At 47.1% G+C, this 21,078-nt stretch overlaps 2 protein-coding genes across 5 annotated transcripts in view; one reads left to right on the top strand and one right to left on the bottom strand.

The window, feature by feature from the left end:
* CSF1R (colony stimulating factor 1 receptor) overlaps window positions 1-6,337 on the top strand; it is a 26,293-nt gene extending 19,956 nt beyond the window's left edge. Inside the window, exons 14-21 of the mRNA XM_039836523.1 lie at window positions 287-437; window positions 2,491-2,579; window positions 2,678-2,772; window positions 3,761-3,883; window positions 3,964-4,075; window positions 4,527-4,626; window positions 5,187-5,295; window positions 5,395-6,337. Coding sequence (XP_039692457.1) covers window positions 287-437; window positions 2,491-2,579; window positions 2,678-2,772; window positions 3,761-3,883; window positions 3,964-4,075; window positions 4,527-4,626; window positions 5,187-5,295; window positions 5,395-5,544 — 929 coding nt within the window. The 3' untranslated portion in view covers window positions 5,545-6,337. The remainder of the gene's footprint in view (window positions 1-286; window positions 438-2,490; window positions 2,580-2,677; window positions 2,773-3,760; window positions 3,884-3,963; window positions 4,076-4,526; window positions 4,627-5,186; window positions 5,296-5,394) is intronic.
* Window positions 6,338-6,470: 133 nt separating this feature from the next.
* Window positions 6,471-21,078, bottom strand: part of HMGXB3 (HMG-box containing 3) — a 39,771-nt gene continuing 25,163 nt past the window's right edge. For 2 of the 4 annotated variants that reach the window (XM_039836522.1, XM_039836521.1), the window contains 8 exons: window positions 20,629-20,756; window positions 16,846-16,977; window positions 15,808-15,992; window positions 12,056-12,275; window positions 10,690-10,823; window positions 9,810-9,926; window positions 8,842-9,051; window positions 6,471-7,877 (listed from right to left, as the gene is read on the bottom strand). In XM_039836522.1, coding sequence (XP_039692456.1) covers window positions 7,410-7,877; window positions 8,842-9,051; window positions 9,810-9,926; window positions 10,690-10,823; window positions 12,056-12,275; window positions 15,808-15,992; window positions 16,846-16,977; window positions 20,629-20,756 — 1,594 coding nt within the window. In that variant the 3' untranslated portion in view covers window positions 6,471-7,409. The remainder of the gene's footprint in view (window positions 7,878-8,841; window positions 9,052-9,809; window positions 9,927-10,689; window positions 10,824-12,055; window positions 12,276-15,807; window positions 15,993-16,845; window positions 16,978-20,628; window positions 20,757-21,078) is intronic. The other 2 variants (XM_039836519.1, XM_039836520.1) reach the window with 2 other exon arrangements.

The following is a 21,078-nucleotide window of genomic DNA, read 5'->3' as shown; positions in this document are numbered from 1 at the left end:
TAACCATGGGGTCCCCAAAAATGCCCCAGGGCCTATTGGGGCTCCAAGTGTGCTTCATCCTCTTCTGTAGAAGCTTTGACCTTTATGGAACTGTCATAGATTTTCTCCAAGGAAGGAATTCTTTGGCTAGAGGTATTTTTTTTTTTTTTTTTTGAGGTTCCTCTGCTTTAGACTGATAGGGCTTCTGGGTCCCAGTCCAGGCTGCCTCATTTCCCCCATCCCATGTTCCTGTTCACACAGAGAGTGACTTAAGGGGTGTACCACCCCATTCTCTTGGCTTCTCTAGGCCCTGTCCTGGTCATCACTGAGTACTGTTGCTATGGTGACCTGCTCAACTTTCTGCGAAGGAAGGCTGAGGCCACGCTGGGACCCAGCCTGAGTCCTGGCCAGGACCCTGGCTACAAGAACATCCACCTGGAAAAGAAATATGTCCGCAGGTAGTACCTTGGCCAACGACAGGAAGGAGGCCACGACTGGGAGGTGGGGGCTCAGATCTGTCCCCAAAGTCAACTCAGGTTTGGGTGGCTAGCGGCCTTCACATTCGCATCTGCACCATGGGTAGTAGCCATTCCAGATTAGGTGGGCAACTCAGGTTTTCTACTACTCATTCTCATCGTCCAACAAACATTTGGGCACCTACTACATCCTAGAAATACTGAGGCAAAGATGGGCAGCTTATAGTCTGGCAGAGACAGGCATTAGTGAAATGCTTACTTTAACGTGTATGTAAAAAATCAACCAAGACCGTTTGGGGTCCTAGCCAGAGATGGGCAGATCTTGGGGGTAATCACCCTATTTCTCCTATAGCATGTGCTGCTTAGGAGTAGCCAACATTGAGTCCCCACATCACCACCAAGAAGCGGGGAACAGAGTCTGTGGGTTGTTGGGTAAAAGGGGCAAAGCAGCATGACTGTAGCCAGGTCACTGGTCCAGAGGTTGACTCTCTCTGGGTCTTTCCTGTCCTGTCATTCTGTAATGCTGTGAGTCCTGAAAGCCACCCAGAGGCAGATGGACAGAGCCACATGGGGAACCAGAGGGAGGAAGTGGCCAGTTTTGTGTCACACATGAGTCAGGGGCAGAGGTGGGGCCTGGGCTAGATTCTGCTCTTAACTCCTGTTCAGGTGCTCACCTGAGCCACACTGCTCTCCTGGAGTGTCAGTCTTGGGGCTTGAGGGGCCTCAGAACCAGGCTGTGGGGGGCCAGGGAAAGGTCAGAATGAGAAGGGTGTATATTGGGCCCCGATACTGGCCACTGTCAGCTGCCAAGCCTGAGGAGGCAAAAGGGGAAGGAGGCCATTTCACTTCATCAGTGTCCTTGAATATGAGTGGGAATCTACTTCCTCTTTTGATTCTCTGAAACTCCTCTGAGAGGGTGGCTTACACGACGCCTCTGCAGGCTAGAACCTCAGGCCAGATCAAATCAATATGAGAACCAAAGTATTAGCTTCCATCTTCAAACCTGCAGGTGGAGAAAGGATTCACAGAGTGAGGCAAGTTAAAGGGCAAAGGGCATGTGAACCAATCCTGCCAACAGGAACCCAGGCTACATTAATAGAAGTATAGTTTCTAGATCAAGGGAGGGGATATTTGCCATGAACAGTCCACAAATGAAACACTAGGTTCTCTTTCTGGAAGCGCTGGTGTATAGGCATTGTCAAGGTACACATCTCTAACACAGAGGGGACAGGAGGATGAGTGGTCCAGAACTCATCTGGTTGGGATATTAGAAGCCGTAGCGGCTAGTCAGTCTAGAGCAGTGCTTCTCATACTTACCTGCCATTCTAAGCAGGGCTCATAGGCATCCCCAGAGAGCTGTTAGAAATGCTCAATCTCAGGCCTGTCCATACCTGCTGAGTCAGAATCTGCATTTAAAGAAGATTCCCCAGGTAATTCTGTGCATATGAATTACAGTTTAAGAAACACTGCTCTAGACTAGCTGTCTCAACTCAGGCTGCACAGTGAAATCGCAGGGAGAGATTTAAAAGTGGGAATGACTGAGTTTTGCCCCCAGAGTTTCTGTAGTTTTCTGGGTATGGGGAGTGTTAAAACCTCCACAGATGTTCTTACTGTGAAGCCAGGAGTGAAAGCCACTGCCTAGACAGAGAGAGCTCAAAGAAGGGGCCCTAGAATATGCTCAGATCCATGCAGGGTGGTTCTGGGAAAGAGGGAGGAGCTCATTTCTCTGTGGCCCTTCAGGGCAGAGCAAGGCCCAGGAGGAGGAGGAAAATCCCAGGGGCAGACTGGTACTAGGAATAGTAAAGAACTCTCTAACAGGCAGAGCTGCCCAAAGAGAACAGGTGTTCAGCTCCCCTTGCTGGACATCCAAGCAGAAATCAATGATCACTCAGACAGAATAGGGCAGGGGGGTTCCTTGTCAGAAAGGGATGTTCAGTTGACGCCAAGGTCCTATCCCTTCCCTGCTGAATGGCTGGAGGCCAAGTCCTGAGATGGATAGTGTGGTGACGGGCCCCTGGCCCTCTCTTCTACGTAGGGACAGTGGCTTCTCCAGCCAGGGTGTGGACACTTATGTGGAGATGAGGCCCGTCTCCACTTCTTCAAATGACTCCTTTTCTGAGCAAGGTGAGGAGGCTGCAGGAGGAGAGGGAAGGGGCCTCTGGGGGCTGGGCAGGGAGGGGCAGGGGTACGGTGGGTTCCCCTGACATCTCTCTCTATGCCAGACCTGGACAAGGATGGGTGGCCGCTGGAGCTGCAGGACCTTCTCCACTTCTCAAGCCAGGTGGCCCAGGGCATGGCCTTCCTTGCTTCCAAGAACGTGAGTTGGGAACCCAGGAAGGTGGGAGGAGGCGCTGAACCCCCATGAAGCCCGAGGAGTGAAGATGAGGGGGAAGAAAGGGGAGAGTGTGAAGGGACAAGGAAGGAGCCAAACTGCCACCAAGCAAGTGGGCAGCAGCCACACGGCCTCTGGGCTGCAGCCTCAAAGGGCTTTGGGAGCAGGTGAGAGAAAGCTGTGCCCGGAGGGCGTGAGCCCCAGTCTGAGCAGCACCCATCTCCCCAGCGTGCAGCAGGGCCCCATTTCCAAGAACAGGCATTATTCCTTCATTTTCAGTCAACAGTGTGAACAAGATAACTGTTGTATCCCCTCGAGAAGCACACGGTCTCGTGTGGATAATAGAACCCCCTCTCCCCCCGAGTTGTTGTGAGGCTATGAGATGACATGTGCAATACCCTCAGCCCAGGAAGAAGCACCCCTGGAGTGGGACCTGTGACTGTGCCCTCTAGACCATGACTTGGAAGTTGAGTTTAATTGTTGGCTGCCACTTACTGTGTGACTTTGAGCAATAATTGAAATTCTCTGAGCCTTGGTTTCTGTATCGATAGAAATGGCACTCACAGGGTTGAGGGCAAAGCAGGGTTACAGTGTGCAGATGCGTAGGGAAGGGCCGGCACAGTAGGGCCCCGAAGGTGGCAGCTGCTGTTATTATGGGCATGTGAGGGCCAGAGACTGCTCACTGCTTCTGGGCCTGAGCAGACCTCCTAGCTCTAAGTCAACTCCTGCTGCTCGGGGCCAGAAGGCTAGAATGATGGTAGTTCCTAAACATTGAATGATCTGGCCATATTAAGTTTTCTCAGACGCTGGGCCCTGGTAGAAGATAGGGACAGGAACTCATGGTCAGGCCCAAAACTGATGCCCACATGCTCCATGAGGACCTTGAGGCCTTCTGTGGCTCTCGCTGCTCCTCCTGCATCTTGGGCTCAGGTAGGGGAGGGGCTGGGACTAACCCCGCAGCGCTTCCCCTCAGTGCATACACCGAGACGTGGCAGCCCGAAATGTTCTGCTGACCAGTGGGCGTGTGGCCAAGATTGGGGACTTTGGGCTGGCTAGGGACATCATGAATGACTCCAACTACATCGTCAAGGGCAATGTGAGTTCTGGAAGGGGTGGGTCAGGCTGGGCAGGGGGTGGTGAGCTAGGGCCCAAGATGACTGGGGTCTGCTGTGTCAGGCCCGCCTGCCCGTGAAGTGGATGGCTCCAGAGAGCATCTTCGACTGCGTCTACACGGTTCAGAGTGACGTCTGGTCCTACGGCATCCTCCTCTGGGAGATCTTCTCACTCGGTGAGTGGCTGGCCCAGTGCAGGCTCAGCCCGGAGACTAACTCATGTTTGGTTACCTATGATGTCTTATGCCTCGAGGATGCTTGGTGCTCAGGATAGAGAAAGGGCTGGTGGGAAAGAAGCAATGGCAGAGTCTTAAAACCGTGTTGCAGCTCCTGCGTAGGCTGGGCAGACCCTCCACCCTGACAGGCACTCCCTCTGGGCTGTTCCCCCATCTGCCTGCTTGTGCAATTGCTGCTTCCTACAATGCTGCTTCTCCTCACCTGAAATGTGCACATCCTTGAAGATGCAGCTCCCACTTCTGGAGCTCTGGGCACCTTTGTAAGAATCATCGGGCTAAGCCCTTCAATGCACTCCTCCAACAACCTGTTTACTGTGGAACCCCAGCCTCTCCAAGATGTGTGTGGGTGGGGTGGGGAGCACTGAGCATGGTATGATCTTGACCTTTGCAGGGCTGAACCCCTACCCTGGCATCCTGGTGAACAGCAAGTTCTATAAACTGGTGAAGGATGGGTACCAAATGGCTCAGCCTGCATTTGCTCCAAAGAACATGTAAGTGAAGGACCTCGGGGAGGAGGGACGCCCTGCCTTTGGTTGAAGAGGATGGAAAGGCATGTGACCCTAGTCTCCCTGCCCACAATGTTCCAGGGCCAGGCTTCATCTCCCTCACAGTGGACTAAATAACAAGCCTCTTTTATCAAGTTCAGAGTTACCACTGGTTTCTCAGGCAGCATGGGAGATTGTTCTCAGAGAAGAGGGCTCTTAACTGGGCTGGTCCTAACTTAAATGATAGATTTTTGACTCGGACTCTGTTATGACCGCAAAGAAGGGCCCTCTCATTTCTTCTGTCCAGGTGATCTACGGTGTTGGCCAGCGACTGTACAGCCTCTTAGCTGCCTCACCGTAGAATCTCAACTTCTTCCCTCAGTTGTCGAAAGACCTTTCTCCAAGGGTTACTGGGAAGATTAAATAATACATGCCAAGGGCTTAGCTCATGTCTTGTGCTAAGCTCCCTTTGATTAGGTTTCGGGATCTCTGCTGGGCAGGACTCTGTAGGAGATGTGCATGTGTCATGACTCCCAGACCCACAGGCAGCCTCTGTCTTGTCTCAGATACGGCATCATGCAGGCCTGCTGGGCCCTGGAGCCCACTCACAGACCCACCTTCCAGCAGATCTGCTCTCTCCTTCAGGAGCAGGCCCAAGAGGACAGCAGAGAACCGGTGAGTGAGGCCAGGCCCCTGGCGGGCGGGTGGCTACGGCAGGCCAGGCTGGGCCGGATCGCTCAGGATTGACCATCCCCGGGCCTCTCCCTCCCGCAGGGCTATACCAACCTACCAAGCGGCAGCAGCAGCAGCGGCGGCAGCAGCAGTGAGCCAGAGGAGGAGAGCTCTAGTGAGCAGCTGACCTGCTGTGTTCAGGGGGACGCCGCCCAGCCCCTGCTGCAGCCTAACAACTACCAGTTCTGTTGAAGGGACAGAGAAGCACGGCTTCTCCCCTCCTCCAAGCTTCAACTCCTCTGTGGATGGGGTGCCATGGGGAGAACACAGACTCCGCCCTTGGTCATGTCACTGAACAGCCTGGCCCAGCTCTGAAACTCAGGAATGTGGGACCCCTGAGAGGTTGGAGAGGACCCCACTTCCAAGACCTGGGCCATCACTGCCAGTCAGGGGCTGGGGCTGAGCCCCTCCCCGCCTACTGTTCTCAACACTGTGGCCACGTTTGCTATGCCGACTGGGAGAATCCCCAGCTCACCCTCTTCACCTTGCTCCCACTGTCAGGACCCCCACACCTACCCCTTCCTGTCCCAATGGAAATGGACTGGTTTTGTACCTATAAAGTTCCCAGGAGCTGCCTTAACATTGAGAAAACAACGCTCCTCAGCAGAGTGGAGGGACCCTCTCTGCAAAGTGACAGTGGAATGGGACAGTGACAGGGGACAGCTGCTCGGAGACTGTGCTTGGCTCAGACCTCTTGGAGCAGGGTGGCTCCTCTGTAAGAATCTAGCTGTAACTCCTAGTCTCTGTCCTCCTCTCCACAGCCCCACCCAGCCCTGGATCTGGTACTGCTATAATGAGCCAGATGGCAGCTAAAAGTTCAGGGTGTTCTGCCCAGTCCCCTGTCATCCTGAGCTGGAAGGCAGGGATGCGTGTGGCTGGCCACACCAAGCAAGCAGCACGCACTTCCCCAAGTTGACTCATCATAACTAACAGTCACGCTGCGGGATGTCTCTGTCAGCATTAAACTAACAGCCTTAACACAGCACCTCTGGTTCTTTGTCTCATGAAGGCCTTTGGATTCCCTGGCGCCTCCTGCCATCCCTCCTCACATCAAGTGACCAGTTCAGCACCTCCAGAGCTCAACCACACTGTACCCCACATAATGAGCATGGAACTGATTCTTGCTTCACCAAAACCAGATAATTTAATAAACTTTATTCTTGCTGGGGGAAGAGGGAGGGAAAAAAAGCCACCTACTCCACTCCTCTCAATAAATTAAATAATACACGGCCAATTCCTGTGCCCTAAGCAATCCCTGGGCACTTGAGCCAGTCCCGCTGCTTCCTACAGCCCAGTCTGCTTCCCCTTCACAGAAGGGAGTTTTTCCTACTGCTGCCAGATTATGTCATGCTGTGGGCCACATCTCCTCTGTGGCGAGGGTCCAAGACCCAGAGAGGATGTAGGGTGCAGCAGCAGTGGCCAGGGAAGGGAAGAGGGGGGATCCTCTTCCTCAAAGCTCGGGCAGAAAAGACAGTCCTGGAAGAGCTGTGGCTGACTGCTTCTCCCCCCGCAGCTATCCCCAGCCTTGGGTGCAGGAAGAGGAGGAGGGAAGTGCATTCTTCCTTTGGGAGAATCAAGAGCCCAAAGGGGCCCCTAGAACTCATGAGGCCCCCAAGGTCCTGACGCAAAGGCAACAGGCTAAGGAGCTCCTGTGGCTGCAGGCACGGGAATGGCTACCTCAGCAGCCTGCCCGCAGAGTGCCGGCCTCTGCCTTAGTCCGCCCTGAGACCTCCGCCCTGACCTGCAGCAGGCCCCAGGGGAGCCACCAGCTAGTAGCCTTCCTCCAGCCTCCCTACCCCTCTATTGGACATACTGTGTGTCCCAAGTGCTCTCGGGGTTGGTAAGGAGTGTACTAGTGTTTCTCCCAACCTCTGGAAGGTTGAGAACCAAGGACCCCGGGCCCCACCATGCTCAGGAAATGGGAGCTCTTTGGTCAGACCCAGCATCAGAGGCTTTCGACACTGGTGAACGCTCCTGCTGGTCCCCTGAATAGATTTGCCTTGGGCAAGGGCCTCACTATGGCTTGAGATGGTATAGTCCCTGTATAAGAGCCTGGTTTATTCTGCCGCTGTGGCGACCTCCTCTTCCTCACCCTCCTCCTCTGTCTCTGTTTTGATCTGAGCAACCCCCAGGCGGTAAAGGGTGTCACGGATGACCACCTCGCCAGGCTGGCAGCTCTGCACAATGTCGTGAATCTGCCGGTTGACAATCTCGCGGCTGGTGAGGAAGTCCATGAGGCGGTTGTAGAGGTAATAGTGGGTGGCATTGTCAAAGGCAATGGGCCGTTGGCGGACACAGTTCAGTTTGCTGTCCCTGATGGAGGCCAGGATAGTTGTGTAGGGTGCCAACTCAGGGCACAGGGTCAAGGAGTGGTGCCCAGCACTGGGGTCAGCAGGACCGGGCTGTGTGCCTGCATGGACGATGCGCCGTGTGGCAGTCTTGGTGACAGGGTGCTGGACGGAATGCTCGGTCTCCATCATGTCTACAGTATAATGCTGGTCTAAGAGTTCTGGACAGGACACACTCTGGAAGAGAGAGAAGCCATCCGATGAGGTGGTGAGAGTGAAGGCTGTGAGGTCATGAGCCGTTTAAATCCTCACACCACCACCTGTCATGTCTCCTGGAACAAGTCCTGTCTCCTCCCACTCCGTGCTTCAGTTTCCTCATATGATAACAGGGACGGCAACCAGAGTGGATGCTGTATTATCTGGGCCACCACTATTTATTAACACGCCTGGTCAAGTCGGGCTGGGGCTGCAGGGGGGCGGGAAGGGACTGACTCCCACCTAGGCTCAGAAGCCTCCTGCAGCACCCAGAAAAGCTCAGAACCAGTGAGCCCCAGGGAATAAGGAAAAGGTGAGCGATGACAGTGATGTCCCATCCCTCTCATTACCAATCCTCATGTTTCTTCCTGCAAAGGGCACAGATGGCCTTGGAGGGCACATGCCTCTGGTAAAAACTACTGCCTGCCACCATGTACCAAGACACAGAGACACGGGCTCTACCACTAGCCTGCTGGGGGACACTGGATAAGTCCATCTCGGGGGCCTTACTTCTTCCTTTTAATAAAAGGAGAGGGCTGGATAGGGTCAGTGTTTTCTAAGGCACTGTGCCTCTGGATCATAAAAGACATGCCAGGCAATACATTCATAGTTAAATCCAAGACAGGGCTGGTTGGGCCCTTACTATGTTAGTGTACATGATGACTCTCAAAGGTGTCAATTTTTTAGACTTACTGGAAGGCAACCCATTTAACCCTCAAGGTACCTGTGTGTCCTGGGCACACTAAGTAACACGCAGTGGCCTCACACACACAGGGGTTGATCAGTAAAAATTTGTGGAGTAAATTCTGGTTCCAGAGCAACATGACAAAATGCTAACAGAGAAAAAAGATGCTGGAGACAGTTCCCAGAAGGCCTTCCTGAAGAACCTGGGGGTGGACATGCTTGGCTTGCAGGATTTATTCCCAGTCCTCAAAAGAAAACTCACCACAGGCGGCTCTGTGGGGCTAGAGAAACAGCCCTGGTTCCGCCCCCACATCTGGTTGGTCAGCTCTGGATAGCAAAGGTCAGCACACAGGGCCACTGGTGTGGCCATGTCTACCACGTAGATGGGCGGCCAGTGGCGGGAAGAGGCAAGCAGATCCACATGGTCGCGGGCACTCTCGCCCCGCACAAGATACTTGGACCCACAGACCACCTGGGGGTAGAGATGGAGGACACACAGGGTAAGAAGCTGATCTGCAGACAGAGTCGAGTCCTCACTGGCTTTTTCCAGGTAGATGAACAACCAGATTTTATGACTGAAGCCACAGCCATCCTGCAGAGTCCATGACATTTTGCTTCCCTCCTACTTCTGTGCCTAAAATCATCAGTTCATCCTTGCCCTCCTGAAAGAAGAGTTGGGAGCATCTAGTCCTCAACTGAGGCTGAAATACCCACAGGGCATCTGCTCTAACCACCACCCTCTTCCACTTCACCCTACCCAGTACCACCATCTAGCCAGGTAGTTCCAATCCCAGCTGCCCAGCACTGGCGGCTAAGAACTGCTTAAAAATGGAAGTTCCGGGACCCCACCCCAAAGCTAAGGCATCAGATTCTGTGGGTGGGGTCTAAGCATCTGTATTCTGAGCAGTTCCTTACTAGCCTGATGCAGGCTAGTAAACACCTCCACTGGAAGGGTCCCCAGGTGCCGCTCTATTGCTAGGCGGACACTGGAAAATTCTGCCTCTGCTTCTTCTTTCTACCTTTATACCCACCAGGCCTGGCTTTTGCCAAGTAATACGGCCCCCACATCACAGTCCTGAGATCTATAGCTCTAACATCTGTCCCTGTGTTGTCATGAGATGGCCCAGTCACATGAATGCAATCTTCTGGGCAGGTTCTCATCTGCCAGGGTGGAGACATCCAGCATTGCCCTCAGACTCAGCCCCATGCTCTTCTTTGCTATCCTCTTACCTGATGGGGGCACACCTTGTAGATTTTACCCCCAGTGAGATGAGGCGGGGGCTGTCTAACTCTGGCTCCGTTCTGTACAGATTCATAGAGGGCCAACAGGGAGAAGCAGAGCTGGTCCTGGAGCAGAAGAATAAGATTAAAAACACAGCAGTAACGGTGCGCGGCACCAAGCGCTCACTGTAATACATAAAGCAAAAGAAACTGTGAAGGCCAGAGTGGGCCTTGGAACCTCACTAGCCCAATGTACCCTAGGTACAGATGGGGACCCTGAGGCTCTGAAAGGACCAGAACACAGACTGATCAAGCTGTCACTCTGTCCAGGCCACTCTGAGGCCTGGGTTCTTCCTACTTTTTCCAAGGCAGGGAAAGCTTCAAAGAGAAGCTAATACTTGGTCTGAACAAAGCAGCCTAAAATTTTCAACGGTACATCAGTATGAAGGAAAATAAACGTATGGCTAAAACACAGATGCAAAGACACACACAATGAATTGTAACAGCACACATTTTCTAAGAGCCTGGACAGGTGACAATTGGACATTGCACCAAGTGCCTTCCTGACAACCTTGTGAGGTAGGTATTTTGGTTATTTCCACTTTGCGAATGAGGAAAACGAGGCTCAGAAATACAAGGTGCTTATCCAAGGTCATGCACAGTAGGTAGGAGAGCCAGGATCCCCAGCCGGGGTCTGAACCCACTACCTTCAAGAGGGGAACTGACTGGAGGGAAAGGTCTCACATGTATGTCATGACCTGGCTGCCATCTCCCAGGCCTCCCTGACTGCCGGTGCCCTCTATCCAACACAGATGACCATCCCTGCCCAGAAAAATGGACCACCAGCTTACTCCCAACAGCCCTGTCCCATTGCTGCCCCAACACTCACCTTGGAGTCTTCTGCCCCAAAGGGGATGCCACACTGCCCCAGCAGGTGCTGCAGCTCCTCCTCACTGTAGGAGCCCACCTCCTCGAGTTTGCAGGTGCCCTCCTGGAGCAGCCTCACCAAGGCACTGCCATTGCCTGTAAGAGATGACAGTGCTGATGAGAGGGCACTGCCACCAGCCAACACAGGTCACAAACAGTCCCTCATGCATGAGGGTGAGAACAAGGGGACTAGGCCTACAATATAGCAAGGAGTAGAAGCAGGCTCTGCCCTGAGCAGTGCCCTAGGCAGCAGGAGGTGAACTCAAGGCAGGTCTTATGACTTCTACAGAGATTTGCAGTCTCTCAGAAGTGGCTTTCTGCCTTTGAACATCTAGGGGAGATATCCAGGAGAGCACCCTTGCAAAAAAACCCAAATGGGTCAGCTTTTAAGGTTTCTCAGAACCAAGATCTCAGATGCTTACCACAACTGCAGAAACAAGAGAAGCGGCAGCTCCCATTTAAAAAATGTTCTTTATATATTATGTTCCTGAACCTAACTGACAGAAATATGTGGGGGCCTTAAATAAATTTATCGGATCATATCCAAAATTTAAATAATGAAATAAAATAGAAAATAAAGTATATTGCACTTGGTAAGGAAAAGCACTGTTTTATGAAAGTTTTGTTTTAGTTATCGACATACACACATGTACATATTTATGAGAGTTATCATGTTGGGTCATGATGCAGAACCTATTTCTTACTGTGAGTTGCAGTTAAAAAAAAAAAAAAAGCCTCTCACTCTGACTATATTATATATTAGATCACTTAATCTTCGCAACAACCCAGGAGGTGGGCAGCAGTATCATGCCCCCTTTGTAAATGAGGGTCAGGGCAATGAAGGGACTTGGTAGAGGTCACATGTGGAATATAGCTTGGACTCATATCTATGTTGTCAGAAACCTATGCTCTCAACATATAGTCCAGGGCTTCTTATATCCACAGAGCATCTGCAAAACCATCTGAAAGACTGTTTAGAAGGCAGACTTCCCGGCCTCCCCCTATGCTTATCAGTGAAAATCTTTGGGGCTGGAGCCTTATCATAAGCATTCTCGAATGATTTCCACTGTTCGGTGTAGTATACCCCCAAAGGCTGACAGCAGGCTGTATGGGTCAGTCCTATACAATATTGCTGGCAGCTCTTCAAAACTCTGCACCATGACTTTAATCTCTAGGGGATTGTCACAGATTGTCCTATCATTTCCAGAAGGAGCGCTTCAGGTGGGCCTGGCCCCGTCTCTGCCATTGGTACTGTCTTGCCATGGACAATGTTCCAGAGTCTTGACTGGGCCCTTCCCTGACCCCAGTCAGCCACCAGGTGGCCTTACCAGGTACTGGCTGCACATCCAGGTTTTTGTCTTTCTCTGTGTTGACGACCACAGCTCCTCTCATGAGTGGTGGGAAGAAGGGGGCAATGACAGAGGCATCAAACTTGGTGATAGGGATGCTGGCAGGGAAGGCCACCTGCTCAATCACCTCTGTCTCCATCGTGGCCCAAAAGTCCTCCACGTTTACCTCACTAGAGCCCAAGAACTCAGGCCAGGTGAACTAAAAGGTCAGGATAAAAAAGGTCAAACTGTAGGAGCCACAGAATATTAGCAACACAATAGCCTACTGATACACCAGGCCACCAAGGCTGGGGCGGGAGGTCTGGAAGCCATGCACTGCTGGGATGCCCCGAGATCGGCCATCTCAGTTCCTAACTGCCTTCTGGCCATGTTTCTTTCTCCTATACCATAGCACTCCCCAAGACCGGAACAGTCGTTAAGTCTCTTCTGCTTCTATAACTATTCATGTCATTTTCCCTGCCTCGCAAGGAAAGGAGAGCTGCCATTTGAGTATCTGCTATATGGTAGACACTGTCTAATTACTACCATACACATCTGGAAATATCTGAGGTGACACTACTGCATTAAGGGACAGAACAAGAATGTGAACAAAGGTCTAGTTCCAAAGCCCACGCCCTTAATCCCTATTCCCGCTGGCAGAACCATCAGACTAAAATTTAGTGACATTCCACCGACTTCCAAGGCCCTGTTGATCCCTGACCTCCTCCAGGGGGCCTCTCAGACCTTGCCAGCACACGGCTATCTCCTCTACCTTATGCAGCATTTACTTATCTATTATAGGCATCTAGCACGTGTGTTACTGATTTCTCTTCTTATATACCATTGTTTACCCCGATCCTACTACCTAAAGCAGAGTCATTCATGTTACTTAGCAATGCTGATACCTGGGCCACATCTCAATCTATATGAACTAATAAAGTTTGCATTTTAAAAAGATGTCCTATGTGAGCAATTCTCAAAGTGTGGTCCTTGCATCAACAGCATGAGCATCACCTGGGAACGTGTTAGAAATGCAAATTCTCAACCCCAATTCAGACCTACTGAATCAGAAACTCTGTGGTTGGGCCAAGCAAGCCCTACAATGCTAAAACGTTTGAGAATCGCTGCTTGATTTAATTCTTATGCCCACAAAATCTGAGGACCAGTGCTCTACACAAGACATCTCCCCCATCTAACACCCCTTCCTTTCCCACCTCACAAGGCACAAGTGCATGTTTTGAGCAAATGCCACAAGCCTCACACCACAATTTCACAAGATACTGAGCCCACCCTCTCCACAAAGAACAGGGGACAGGAAATGCCAACAAAGTATGCTGTGTGCACAAACTGATAAGGCTGTTGTTATTAGTCCAGAGGGTCCTCTGCTATACAGTCCCTGATGGGAGGGCAATCAGTCTCCTCATGGAAAACTGTATATTTAAGTTTCTTTCAGTAACTTCCTGTTTTATTTCAGACTTCAGAATACCTCCCACCTCCTCCTCCCCACACACACTGTACCACTCTGCACACACAAAAGGGAGAAAATAAAGTAAGTCCTGGTCTCTAGAAAGAAATACCTAGTACCATAGAAGGTTCAAGACATGCATACTGAGAATGGAGGGGATACAACTCCATGAGGAAAGATCCTTGATCAGGACAAGGCAGGTGCCAGGTAGGACTAAGACATGTGAGCTTTGTAGGGAGGTGGGCTTCTGTCTTTTCTGGCAACCAAAAAGTCTCTGTAGCCAGATGTGTCTAGAAAAACCAGAGCTCAGAGACCCAAGAGGTGAGCATGGCAGTACTTACAAGCTCAGACTCTGGAGTGAGACAGCCAGATCAAGGTCAAATCCCAGCTCTACCCTTTCTGGCTGGGTGAGCTTGGACAAGGTCCCCTGGACTCTAGTCCCTTCATTTACACAAATCTCACAGGGCCGGCGTGGGAAATGAGCACAGAGTAAGAATGGGCATGTACAATAAAACACTCAATAAATCATAGCTGCATTACTATTAATATTACCATTAAGCAAGCAGATACAAATGACTCTAGAAGTCTCTTGGTGAGATAACATACAAAAGCAAAAATTTTTTATAGTTCATTTTATCTATAAGGAATACTTAGAAAGCTCCAGGAAGCATTATGCTTGTTTTTGTATGTCTTGTTACATACAACTATTATTCAAATAGAAATATTAAATCAATATGTGTACTTTTTTTTTTTGAGAAGAAAAAGAGAATATGCATTAAATCCCTAATATGCTTAGGGGCCATGTCAAAATACACCAAAGCTTTTCTCCAGAAGTACCGCATTTCCCTTGGCGGTGAATGGGTGAGCCGCGGGTCCAGTGCCTAAAGACTCACTTTCTGTTCAGTCCTCTTTGGTCACAGTGGTATAGAGTTCAGAGATGGAGAGCTCACACATGGGCACTTCACGCCTAGGCATGCAGACCAGACCTCTCGGCATGACTGTGGGAGTTAATCAACCTATGGAGTTTTTTGAACTCTTCTGTCAGGTTAAGGAAGATTCCCTATTATTCCCAGTTTGCTAAGAGTTTTATCATAAATAGGTATTGAATAATATTAAAAATTTTTTCACATCTAATGAAATAATCACATGGGTTTTCTCCGTTAATCTGTTAAGTAGTGAACTGCATAAGTGTATTTTCTAATGTTGAAGCAATCTTGCTTTCCTGGGATAAACTCTGTCATGATAAATTACTCACTGTTACAGTTGAGATACTATTATCTTATTAAAGATTTTGACATCTATATTCATAAGTACAATCAGCCCCAATTTTTTCTCTCATATTAAATGTCTGGTTTGGTTTTTAAGGTTATATGGCCTTATACAATGAGTTGGATAAATATACCTGCCTTTGCTTTCTTTCTTCTATGATCGGAATCATATATTTCTTGCATATTTGTTAGAATTAATGTATTAAGCCATCTGAGTTTGGTGTTACCTTTGTGTGAACATTTTCTAGTTAAGAACCTAAGTCAGATCAGGTCCTTAAAACCCTTCAGAGACTCTCCATTTCACTCGGTTTATGTCCTTAAAATGGCCCAGGCAACCCCATGTAGAGTCTAGCCTCCCGTAGCCTCTCAAATCTCACGTATCCTACCACTCTCCCCATTGTTCACACATTCCAGCCACACTGGCCTCCTTGCTCTTTCTCGACAATGCCCAGCAAACCCACGTTAGACCCTGTTCCTGCTGCTCCCTCTGCCTGAAATGTTCCTCCTCGAGAGCTACACGGGCTTCAATTTCTATTCAAATGCCCCCTATCAGAGAGGCCATCTCCGACTGCCCTCTATAATCCCCCTTTCCGCCACGCTGCTCTCTTCTCCTCACCCTCCTTCATTGTTACTATGTTCCCCTTAGTTAATACATTACGTATATGTGAATATTAATATACTATACATAATTGCTAATACTTGTTTCCTGTCTGTCTCCCCGAACCAGAACGTGAGGTTCATGAGCACAGAAACTTGGGAATTTTTTTAACTGTCATTTCCCAAGTGTCTAAAAAGTGCAGTTATTTTATGTTTAATAAATATGTTGAATGAATAACAAATATCTTTATTTCCATCTGACCTTCTTTAGATGAAAACCTGTGCAGTGGCAGGAAAAAGCCACTCTCCACGCACAGGACAGGACTGGAGCCATCTGCCCCTGGGGACATCATGCAGGCAGGTGGCTGCCAAAGTGTGAGGACAGTTCTAAAGGTCACCCATGGTATCTGAGAGGCACTTACCTCCACACTCTTCAGTGCCAGCACATTTTCTTCACTCCTCTGGGCCATTTCCACTTTGGGAGCCACGCCACAGATGCCACAGATCATGTCATTGTAGTCTCGAACAGTGAGGCACTCAAAAGCCCAATAGCCATTGCACAGTAGTTCCTGCACCTGGCTCAGCTCCTCTGAGGTCAGTGTCTTCTCTGGAAGAAGAGCAAGAGTTATGAGTAGGTCAAAGAAGAAAATCCTGAGGCCACTGGGGACGAGCCAGCAAGAATACAAATTCTGCGAGATGGCTTCTCCCCTAAGTACTAACAACCCTGAGGGTCAAGCATCTTGGTCTTCAAGTGCCCAAGTGGCAACCCGGCGAGCAATTGCACTGGAGTTATAGCTGCCTGTACTAAGTACCTACTAGGCACTAGATGCTGTGCCGAGTGCTTCAAATACATTATCTCATTTAACTCTCCCATCTTTATAAACTAAGAGCTATTATTATCCTCATTTTGTAACTGGAGAAACTGAGACACAGAGAATAACTTAGCTCAAAATCACATTTGCCACTAAGTGGCACAACCAAGACTCAAACACAGGCCTGTCTGACTCTAGAAGCTTTGCTCCACTCCGTCTGACCTTGTAGCAGGAGAGGTGCTTGGGGACTAGTCTGTAGGAATGCAATGGGAAAAGAACAAACAGAAATAAGGAGAGAATAGGGAAAAATAATTTCTAATAGTAAGGAGGCGATCCCCATCCTCAGATCTCAGCATGAACCTTGGGATTGGTAGCAGACTTCCAGAAGCTGTGTATTCAAAATGAGTCTGATTAACATGCAGTGAGGCCAAGTCTACCTGTGATCAAAGGATGAGCTCCTAAAAATCAGTTTAATCGCATGCTGAGGGGCCCTGGATGCATGGACGGTCTCATGCTTTCCAAAATTAGTTTGACATTTGTAAAATTCAAGAAGAAGCCAAGAACGTCTACTTTTCAAAATATCAGACTTTCCCCCAAGATGGCCCTTTCAACCAAAGCCCATCACTGAAAATTCCCAGGGATCTTTACCTGTCTGCTCCTGTACTGACTTTAGAACACTGCTGATGGACACTCTGGGGTCCTCTCCCAGCTTGATCTGGTTTCGGATTGCAAAAAGCAAGTCCAGGCTCACTAGTAGCTTGTTCCCCACATTAAAGAGACCTGTAGGTTAAGAAGAGGCAACAGGGAAATTCACTGTAACATCATCCACAATTGCAAAAAACTGGGAACAAACTAAATGCCCAACAGGGGAATAGTTAAATAAATTATGGTACATTCATAAAATAGCAAGCTATGCATCATTACAAAGAATAAGGCAAACCTGACATGAAGTTACCCATAATACATTATTAAATGAAAAAGGCAAGTAATAAAATATACGGTAAAAATTTTTTTGAAGACACATACACACAAAGAAACATCTCCCTACCACCCAGCTCTGTCCTTATGACCAAAGTCACTTTCCCTCTACCTCTCACAGGTGCACCATGGGGAAAGGCCAGGAGAATCCTTTAGTCCAGGGACGTGTAGGGGGGTGTGACAAAGGCTATAAAAATCACCCCTACACCAAATTCTGGGATAAATGACTCAGAGGAATTTAAGTGCAGTCAGTTTAAGACAAATAAAAGAGAGTGATTTTACATTTGCACAACTCATAATGCACAAATTTGCACAAAAGTATATTTTGGAATATGTGTTCCCATTAAAGAAGGGGATAACGGACTGGGAAAGACCTTTCTGAGCATAATACCTAAGGCATCTTGAAGCTAAAAAGGAGATCAAAGCAATGATTACATAGAAATGAAAATGAAACAAATCTTTGTCAAAAAAAAAAAAAAAGGGTCATAGACTGGGAAATATCTGTCAACAAAATAACCCCAAATAAGAATGAAAATACTCAAAAAGAAATTCATGAAGGAGAAAAAAAAAAAACACAAAAAGGACATATAATTTTCCTAGTAATCAAAGAAATATAACAAATTAAGAAATGATATACCAGTTTTTACCTGTCAAACTGATAACCTTTAAAGCTTAATCTACAAAAAGTTCCTTAAAGCTATTAAGTGAATTTAGCAAGGTCACTGGACACAAAGTTAATAAATAAAACCCAACTGTATTCCTATATTAGCACTGAACAGCTAAAAATTGAAACATGTCATTCAGCACTAAACAAAATGAAACACTTAGGTATAAGTCTAACAAAATATGTGTAGGACACATGCTGAAAACTATAAAACACTGATGAAAGAAATAAGAAAACCTAATAAACAGAGAGACAGACTATATTCACAGGTGAAATGACTCAATATTTCTAAGCATGTCAAACTTCCCCAAATTGATCTATAGATTCAATATAATCCTAGTTAAAAGTCTAGCAGGATTCAGTAGACACTGACAAGCTGATTCTAAAATTTTGTAGAAACACGAAGGAACTAAAATAGCCGAAACAATTCAGGCAAGTACAAGGTTGGAAGACTCATGCTACCTAATTATAAGACTGGCTATAAAGCTATAGTAATCAAGATAGCGTGGTACTGGCAGAAGAATAAACAATATAAACCAAAGAAAAGAATGAGGAAATATCAACTCAGACATGTATGATGAATTGAATTCAACAAAGGAACTAAGGCAGTTCATTGAACAAAGGATTACTTTCCAACAAATGGTGGTACAACAACTGGACATCCATAGGCAAAAAAGGATGGGCCTCATCCTTTATACAAAAATTAATTCAGAATGGATCATAGACCTAAATGTAAACCATAAAATTATAAAACTTTAAGAAGAAAATACAGGAAAATATTTATAATCTTCACCTAGATAAAGAGATCTTGGATACATCAAAAGCATAATCCCTAAAAGAAAACAATGATGAATTGGTTATCGTAATTAAGAACTTTTGCTCTGTTAAAGGTTCTGTTGAGAGATTGAAAAGACAAGCCACATACTCCAAGAAAATATCTGCAAATCATTTATATGACGAAGGATTTGTATCCAGAATGTATAAGAACTCTCGAAATTTAACAGAAAGAAAACAACTCAATTCAAAGGGCTAAAGATAGAACAGATATTTCACCAAAGACATACAGATGGCCAAGAAAAGATGCTCAACATCATTAGTCATTGAGGAAATACAAATCAAAACCACAATGAGATACCACTACACATACGTATTAGAATGGCTAAAACACAAAAACAGAAAAATGGACAATATTGAGTGCTGACAACTGGAAGAAACCATAACTCTCAGCCATTGTTGGAGGAATGCAAAATGACTGATAGATACTTAGGTAAATGGTCTGGCAAGTTCTTATAAAATTAAACATATACTTAGCATATGGCCCAGTAATAACCTGACTCCTAGGTATTTACCAAAAAGAAATAAAAATTTCTGTTCACAAAAGCCTGCACATGAATGTTTATAACTGCTCTAGTCATAACTGTCAAAAACTGGTAACAACCCAAATATCATTCATGTTCAGCAAGTGAACAGATAAATTGTAGCAGTCCACCCAATATAAAACTACTCAACAACAAAAGGAACAAATTATTGATACGTAAAATAATGTGGATGAATTTGTAAGGCATTAGGTTTAGTGAAAGAAGCCAGACTCAAAATGCTACAGACTATAATTGGATTTACATAGCATTCTAGAAAATATAGAAATAGAGCATTATCAAAAGATTGCTAGAGGTTAAGGGTGAGGGGTACATTTGATTACAAAGGAACAGTGCAAGAGAAATGTTTTAGGGGTAATAGAATTGTTCTGTATATTAACTGTGGCTACAGTTACATAACTCAATGCATTTGTCAGAAGTCAGAACTGTACAAACTAAACAAAGTAAATTTTACTGTATGTAAATTTTAAAGTTAAAAATTATATCTATATATAATCTGAAGATACTACTGGCCTAGATAGACTGCAGGGAAATGGCATTCTCATTAACTGTTAGCAGGAACATAAAATAGTACAAACTCAATCTGGCAATATAAGACATTAAAAATATAGATTCAAAATAAGAGACCATAATGTTCTGAAGACAAAGAGAATAAGTAACATATACTCTTTAATCTTCAGCACTCACTTGTACATATATAACTTGATTCAAATTCTCAGAATGGTTGGCACATGGTTAATATACAATAAATTTTTGATGTTCCTGAATGAGTAGAGGGGAAACAGGTGAATATACAGCAACTTCACGTTTGAGTATTTGCCCAAAGGAAATAATTAAGGCTGTACACAAAAAATTTAATTACAAAGAGGACTCTAAAATGGAGTACCATGTATTTCTTTAAAATGGCCATGTATTTCTCCACTTGCTGGCATAGGAACATGCCCATGGTTTTCTGCTAAGTTAAAAAAAGCACATTCCAAAATAACATGCAGCACAACCACATTTCTGTTGAAAGAAAAGCTATAAACCTATAAATCCTTCCGTACATTCTTATATTCTGCACAGACGAATGCCACATCTGGAAGATCAGAGAGCACAATGTTAAGTGTTCATCTCTTGGCAAGATTTCTACTGATGTTTAGTTTCCTCTTTTGTCAGCATTTTCCAGTTCTTCTACAATGAAAATCTGTTATTTTAAAAGTACTTTTGTTTAAAGATACTGGATAATAGAGTCCTAGCTTTTACACTTGTGAGGTAAATGTAATCTTTTGGGACTGAGAAATCTCCTCTTCTTCAGAATCCCCATCCAAGGGAAGGTCCCAGTACGCAAAAGACCAGAGGTCTGAACCACATAGGCTGTTCTCAATCAAGCCTGCTTTGGGGACCTCTGAGGGAAGAAAGGTGGGCACTCACCTGTGTAGATGTCCATGAAGCTATGCAAGGCCAGACATTGGGGATTGAGACACATCTTCACCTGGGCAGTCACTACCTGCAGCCGGCTGGCTGTCAGCAGCCAGCACTCCTGGGGCCCGGCCAGGGAGCTAGTACCCAAAACATCACGAACAAAAACAGAAGGGATATCAACCACTTAATACTTAATCAACATCCAGAGTTTAGTGATGAATAGCAAAAATTCTCAAGACTTTAATGCTGCAGGAAAATGAAGGTGCTGGAGCTTGTGTTCCAGCGTTTTCTAGGTGGGTGTTCCAACTTTGTTGAAATTTGGTCTGTAGAATCACCCCCAAAATTAATATAACTCAATTTACTGCCCAAATTGATCAATCCCACTGAACTCCCAAATCCAAACATTATGCTGGGAAGTACGGATGTAACCTAAATCCTAAATTGGTGACAAAAACTTTC

The sequence above is a fragment of the Pteropus medius genome, unplaced genomic scaffold (assembly GCF_902729225.1).
Source record: "Pteropus medius unplaced genomic scaffold, Ma_sr-lr_union100, whole genome shotgun sequence".
Taxonomy (NCBI): domain Eukaryota; kingdom Metazoa; phylum Chordata; class Mammalia; order Chiroptera; family Pteropodidae; genus Pteropus; species Pteropus medius.
This window is presented reverse-complemented; position numbering and strand designations above follow the sequence as displayed.